The sequence below is a fragment of the Propithecus coquereli genome, unplaced genomic scaffold, assembly GCF_000956105.1.
Source record: "Propithecus coquereli isolate 6110/MARCELLA unplaced genomic scaffold, Pcoq_1.0 Scaffold115, whole genome shotgun sequence".
Lineage (NCBI taxonomy): Eukaryota > Metazoa > Chordata > Mammalia > Primates > Indriidae > Propithecus > Propithecus coquereli.
In genome coordinates, this window is record NW_012135525.1 from 6,251,032 (window position 1) to 6,258,640 (window position 7,609).

The window sequence follows — 7,609 nt, forward strand, 5'->3', positions numbered from 1 at the left end:
TTATTTAATTTTATCTGTTTCAGTATATTTTTGGCAACAAAATTTTTGACAAAGGAATACTCTTTTAAGAGAAGTAACATTTCCTAATTTGAGAAAAAATACTTCTGTTTTGATCTTTATTGATCACATTGTCTCAAACTCAGATTCATTCTTTGTATTTCTTTTTCTCTTTATAATAGTGCGGGATAGTAACACTTCAGATTCCTCTGTCCCATAAATTGATTTAAGGTGAAATATGTTTTGTTAAAGATGTTTGAATTCGTTTGCTCCTGACATTTTAAGTTCATATAAAATGAGCAACTCATATCGTAAAATAGGGTCCAGGAAGAGCTGGAGCTTGCTTTTGCTTGTCATTCTGTTCTCCCACACACATCTCCCAGCTTTCTTTCCATTAAAAAAAAATTAGATACCATTTTGCTACATATTTACATGTTTTCAGGGTGAGAGTGTAAGTTTTGATTTATAAATATCTTTGCTGCTGGCCAAGAGTGGACAGTGAGTAGAGATTGTAGAAACTCTCAGATCTCTTTCCATTCCAGCTTTAGTAAAGGGGGAATATCCAAGCTCCTATTATGTTAATGTTTTGACCTCCTCCAGTGAATCACAAATGTTTTTAATGGTATCTAGATTGATAAATCCTTCCCAGAAGATTTTCAATTTACGTTGTCCAGATCCAGCAGAGGAATTACTGTCTGTGGCAGCTATAGCCTCAGAGAATGTATTTCTTAAATAATAAGACTTGAAAATTGAAATTACTCCTTGATCCATGAACTGTAGAATGGATATTGTGTTAACAGGCATGAAAACAATATTGATCTTTTTATACATCTCTATCAGAGCTTTTGGGTGACCAGGTGCATTGTCAATAAACAGTAATATTTTGGAAGGAATCTTTTTTTCCTAAGCAGTAGGTCTCAACAGTGGGCTTACAATATTCAATAAACCATGTTGTAAACAGGCTTTGTTGTTTCATTTATAGAGCGCAGTCAGAGTAGATTCAGCATAATTCTTAAGAGCCTTAGGATTTTTGAAATGGTAAATGAGCATTGGCTTCAACTTAAAGTCACCAGCTGCATTTGCCCCTAACAAGAGAATCAGCCTGTCCTTTGAAGCTAGGCATTGACTCTCTAGCAATGGTTCTTAGATGGCATTTTCTTCTAGTAGAGGGCTATTTCGTCTACATTGAAAATCTGTTGTTTGATGTACCTTCATCAGTCATCTTAGCTAGATCTTCTGGATAATTTGCAGCTTCTACATCAGCACTTGCAGCTTCACCTTGCACGTTTATGTTATGGAGATGGCTTCTTTTCTTAAACCTCATGAACCAACCTCTGCTAGCTTCTAACTTCTCTTCTACAGCTTCCTCACCTCTTTTAGCCTACATAGAATTGAAGAGAGTTAGAGCCTCTTTTAGCCTACATAGAATTGAAGAGAGTTAGAGCCTTGCTGTGAATTAGGTTTTGGCTTAAGGGAATGTTGTGGCTGGTTTGATCTTCTATCCTGACCACTAAAACTTTCTCCATATCAGCAATAAGGCTGTTTTGCTTTCTTATCATTTGTGTGTTCACTGAAGTAGCACTTTTAATTTCGTCCAAGAACTCTTCTTTTGCATTCACAGCTTAGCTGTTTGGCACAAGAGGCCTAGCTTTCAGCCTGTCTTGGCTTTTGACGTGCCTTCCTCACTAAGCTTAATCATTTCTAACTTTTGATTTAAAGTGAGAACTGTGCAGCTCTTCTTTTCACTGGAATGCTTAGAGACCATTATAGGGTTATTTATTGGCCTAATAATGTTGTGTCTCAGGGAATAGGGAGGCCCAAGGAAAGGGATGGGGCTGGGGGGAGACAGAGAGAGAAAGATGGGGAACGGCTGGTTAGTAGAACAGTCAGAACACACACATTTATCAATTAAATTCTCATCTTACATGGTTGCGATTTGTGGTTCCCCAAAAAAGTTATAATAGAAACAACAAAGATCACTGATCACAAATCACCATAGCAGATAAAATAATGAAAAAGTTTGAAATATTGCAAGAACTACCAAAATGTGACATAGAGACACAAAGTAAGCACATGCTGTTGGAAAATGGTGCCAATAGACTTGGTTGACGCAGATTGCCACAAACCTTCAATTTGCAAAAAATGTAATATCTGCAAAACACAATAAAGCAAAACACAATAAAACAAGATATGCCTGTACAGTGAATAGTCTGCCTCTACACAGGATACCATATTATAGTTATTTTTTTCCCCAATATGTCCTTCCAGAGATGTTTTAAACACACAAATACTATACATACATGTTCTTTTATTACAAAACCTACCTTGAACACTGTTCTGTATCTTGCTTTATTCTCCTTTATCATGGAGATGTCTTCATAGCGGCATAGTATTATTATACTGTAATTTAGCTAGTTCCCTTTGATGGATCCTTTGATTGTTTGCGGTCTTTTTGCAATTACAAATAATGTTACAGGGAGTAACCATAGACCTACTTCATTCTATCATTGTGCTAGCATATTTATGGGATGAGTTTTTAAAGGGGAATTGCTGGGCTTACGTGCATTTATAATTTTGAGAGATACTGGCAGTTTGCCTGATATAGAGCAGTGGTTTTCAACCACAGGCAATTTTTTTCCCACAGGGAAACATTTGGCATTGTCTAGAGATGTTATTTGGTTGTCACAATGAGGAAGGAAGGGCTATGCTCCTGGTATGTTTGAGAGCTGTTTGGTTTCTATGAACTCTTGAGATCCTTTGTTCATTTGTGTGTAAGTATAAACATGCCTTTTCTTCATCATATAAATTTCAAATAGTTCTCTCTCTTTGCTTTCCATGCAGCAAAAATCCTGTAAACACATAGAAATGATAAATACTAAATACCCTGACTTGATCATTATATTTTTTATTCATGTAAGAAAATATCACATGCACCCCATACATGTGTATGAATATTACATATAAAAAAAACCCACTGTGAACATTTTAAAAATGTATGTGTTGGAAATTTCTGAGTTTTGGTTGGAAATGCCTACCTTGGCTATCAGTTATTCAAGGATTCTTCCATGTTTGGGAGGTTCCTTTTATTTTATGCATTTTGATCTTTGATGCATTTGAAATTTATCATGGCATAAGGTGTATGAGGTACGAATACAACTTATTTTTTTCCAAATTGCTACTTACTCAGACTAACACAATTTAATAAATAATGCATCTTTTCCCACTGAGTTAAAATCCCGTTATCACATACTAAATTTTCACATGTATTTGATTCTAAAATACGTTTTAATTGTCTGGGAGGTTGATAAGATCAGTCCCACCTTATTAATCCTATTTCAGTTTTTCCTGGCTCTTGTTTTTGTATGTGAACTTTAGGATTAGTTTGTATAGTTTAAAAAGTTGTTGGTGTTTTTATTATAATCTCATTTTAGTTGTAGATTAATTTACACAGAGTTGATATTTTTTATGATGTTGAATCTTCTCTGAGAACATGAGTGTGTGTCTTAGGAATGTTTTAAAAGATGTCTTTTTATAGCTCTTATACTTGGTTTATTTTTATGGTTTTATTTTTGTTGTATTTTGTAAATGGGGTCTTTTCTTTCAGTACATTTTCTAACTGGTTATTTCTATATATGAAAGCTTATTTTCTATTTACTAATTTGTACTCAACTATCATTTCAAATTTTTATTGTTTGTTTTCATTTTTCAGTTGATTTTCCAGTGTACAACAATTATCTACAAAGAGCAATAGCTTTATTTCCACCTTTCCAAATTATTATACTCCTTTCTCTTATTTATTTTACATTTGCTAGTAATTCTGGAACAGGATTAGATAATAATTTCATAAAAGGACATTGTGGTAGAATACTTTTTGTAGAAGCTTCTTATATTTTAAAAGAAATGCTTCCTTATTTCCCCTTTAACACATTAACTGCCATGTGACTTGTATTTAACTCATGCTAGTTTTGAGCACGGGGCCTGGTGAAGCATATGTAACTCACATCTCTTCACCTTGGGAGCCGTGAGAACTATTTTCATGTTGTTTATTACTCACGCACAGAAAACAATAAAAACTAACAAATTTTTCATTAAATTAGAAAGGATCATTTTGTTTTTGAAGTTTTTATTCTATTTTCGTAGTGAAACACCGCGGCCCCAAGGAAAAACATTTCTTTCTAGTGTGGCAGACAATGTGTTAAACTTGAGGCTAACTTCTGGTGGATTGAGATAGATAATTTTATCATATTGGAAATACTCATCTATCCTTATATCACAAAGAGATTTTTTGTTTTATCATTAGTGGGTGTCAGATTTGCTAAATGGCTTTTCAGCATCCATTGATATGACTATATGATTATTTTCTTCTCAAATCTGTTAGAATGAACTGTATGAGTAGATCTCGTCTTTTACCCTTCAGTTGCTAGGATAAACCCCACATGGTCAAGGAGTATTAGCATTTTAATATTCACTGCTTTTTTTTGACAGGTTTATCATGTTCATACTGATAGCTATGAGACACAAAACCAGCACTATGGAAGAAGCTTAACAAAAGAAACTATAAAGGATGGTAAGGATTAAAAAACTAATGCTTTTAATTATTGAACAGTTAAAATAATTCTAAAGTTATTTCAGTTTTAATTCTCTTTTGGAATACTGAGTCAATTGATAATAAACTTGTTTTTAAAATGAAACTTAGATTGTCAGAATTGGATTAATTATATTCACTGGTTCATGATACACCAAAACCATGGCACCATGAGTGGCCCTCTTTTGTGTTTTCACTTATTAATATACTTTTTAAAAAATAATGAGCATCCATGAACCAACCATCTAGCTCAATACTAGAATTAGAGTTGTCTTTAAATCATTTTTAAAGTAAATGTTATAGATCATAGTACATTAAAACTTCCTGCTACATAAGAGACTTAAAAATGTGTGTTGTAGAATATAATGTATTTTTTATTGAAATTTCCCATGCATAGTTGTGCCATATATTACAAGCTTCTAGAGATACATAACGAATAATCAAATGACATTACACTGATTTAAATAAAGTCTGTTAACATACATGCTTCTAAAATATTTGTGGCCAAGATATCATAAAAGCAACAATATGCTCGATTCCTGGAAATAATATTATATTAGAAGTTTATTATTGAGAACAAATAAAAATTAGAAGAGTTATGGTTTGGTATTTGGTAATGGGTTGTTGATCCCATTAAAAATGATTTTAGCTGGGTGTGATGGCTCATGCCTATAATCCCAGCTATTGGGGAGGCTGAAGCAGGAGGATTGCTTGAGTCCAGGAGTTCAAGGCTGTAGTGAGCTATGATCGCACCACTGCACTCCAGCCTGGGCAGAAGAGTGAGACTCCTTCACTTAAAAAAAAAAATGGTTGTTGGCCTGGCGCAGTGGTTCATGCCTATAATCCTAGCACTTTGGGAGGCCCAAGGCTGGAGGATTACTTGAGGCCAAGACTTCAAGATCAGCTTGAGCAAGGATATGACCTTGTCTCTACAGAAAATAGAAAAATTAGCTGGGCATGTGCCTGTAGTCCCAGCTACTCGGGAGGCTGAGGGAGGAGGATCTCTTGAGCCCCAGAAGTTTGTTGCAGTGAGCTAATGATACCACTGCACTCTAGTCCGGGTGACAGAGTGAGACCCTGTCTCAAAAAAAAAAAAAAAAAGGTTATAATTTAACTCAAGATTTTAGATTTGCCCTTAAATGTGATTCTAACAAACAAGTAACTTTACTATGAAGTTCCTCACAATAGCAAATGTAGGAAATGTTGGAATCATATTTTTCAAGAGAATATAGAGAGAGAACTAAACTACTAGTCTACCTGTAATAAATTTCCTTTTCGTCTAAATAGGATATTTCACATTACATTAGTGTCATTTAAATGCTTTCTAATAAGAGCATCTTCACTAAAAATTGTGGTCTAAGTTCCTAATCTGACTAGAATTCTTAAAATTCTATAATTAACTGTTCACTTAATTTTAAAGGATGATGGGGGAAAAATTCAAGAATTTGATCTACAACGAGTCTATTTCCCAAGGTGATAGCTGTTTCATAATTTGATTATAATCCTAATATTATTCTTTTTGTAGGGGTCTCCAGGTTTTTTCATAATGGGTTCTCCCTAAGAAAAGACGCTATTGCTGCCAGTATTCAGAAAATTAAGAAAATTCTGCAGTGGTTTGAAAGCCAGGAGCAGCTTAACTTCTACGCAAGTTCATTACTGTTTGTTTATGAAGGTTCATCTCAGCCAACCACTACAAAATCGAATGACAGAACTCTGGCAGAAAAGTTTTTGTCCAAAGGACAACTGTCAGACACAGAAGTACTGGAATACAATAATAACTTTCATGTGTTAAGTTCCACAGCAAATGGAAAAATAGAAGCTTCAGTAGGCAAAAGCTTGTCCAAGATGTATGCTCGTCACAGAAAAATGTATTCAAAAAAGCATCACAGTCAGACTTCATTGAAAGTTGAAAATATGGAGCAAGACAATGGGTGGAAAAGCATGTCACAGGAACATTTAAATGGAAATGTACTTTCCCAACTGGAAAAAGTTTTCTACCATCTTCCCACTGATTGCCAAGAGATTGCAGAAGTAGAAGTGCGAATGATAGATTTTGCTCATGTGTTCCCTAGCAACACGATAGACGAGGGATATGTGTATGGCCTAAAGCATTTAATTACTGTACTTCAAAGTATTTTAGACAATTGAATCCTTTGCAGTCTTTTAAAGGGGTGGGCCAATCATAATGAAGAGCAGCAGTCAGTATCTCTGTACCTGTAATGCTATGTACAAAATTTGTATTGTGAGTCAACATTTTATTTGTCTTTATACTTTTGGAAGAAAGGTTAACTTTTTTATAATCTTACTCAGGAAAACTAATTATTTGTTCAGTAGAAGACTATGAAGAATAAAGAAACTTAAGAATGTTAAGCAGGGATGTGGTGGTACTCGGCTTACATGTCTAATTTGACTCAACAAAATGCAAACCGTTATTTAGTCATTAAGAGTTTAGTTAGCTTTCTGTAGCCAATTTATCATGAAATCTCTGTCCACCCAACCTTGAGAATGAGCCATATCTAAACTATTGCTAAACTATTAGAACACCAACAGAAATCTAGAAAGCACAGGTTGATGTTGTCTGTATTGCTATGTATGAAGTTATTAAAACTGGAGAAAATTCTACTTCAGAAATAAGTACTGTTTAGGTTTTGCATTAAAGGTTCAGACCAGCATATCAAAAGGTGCTTCTTAGTGAACTGATTTAAAATTGTTGCATTCTAAAAGCAGATTTTCCCTTTAATTTTCATTTTTATATATATTTCAAAATATTATACTTCATGAAAAAGATAATTGACATGGACAAATAATAATAGCAAAAATCTTAAAATTAAGGGCACTGATTATTCTCCCCAGGGTTAGGAGAAGAAAGAAGTTATTTGTAAGGAGCAAAATATTCTTCTTTTAAAATCTTTCATTTATGAGAAAATTGGAATATATATTTACTACATTGTGAAAAGTGGCATAAACTGTATAATACCTTTTTCTCTAACTGCATCTTCAAAAGGGTGAATGATTGAAGCTTTATTT

The 7,609-nt window shown here is 34.0% G+C and overlaps 1 protein-coding gene across 1 annotated transcript in view; it reads left to right on the plus strand.

Annotated features, from left to right (window-relative positions):
* Positions 1-6,903, plus strand: part of IPMK (inositol polyphosphate multikinase) — a 51,384-nt gene extending 44,481 nt beyond the window's left edge. The window contains exons 4-5 of the mRNA XM_012657387.1: positions 4,483-4,564; positions 6,108-6,903. Of these exons, the coding sequence (XP_012512841.1) occupies positions 4,483-4,564; positions 6,108-6,730 (705 nt within the window). The 3' untranslated portion in view covers positions 6,731-6,903. The remainder of the gene's footprint in view (positions 1-4,482; positions 4,565-6,107) is intronic.
* Positions 6,904-7,609: the final 706 nt, after the last annotated feature.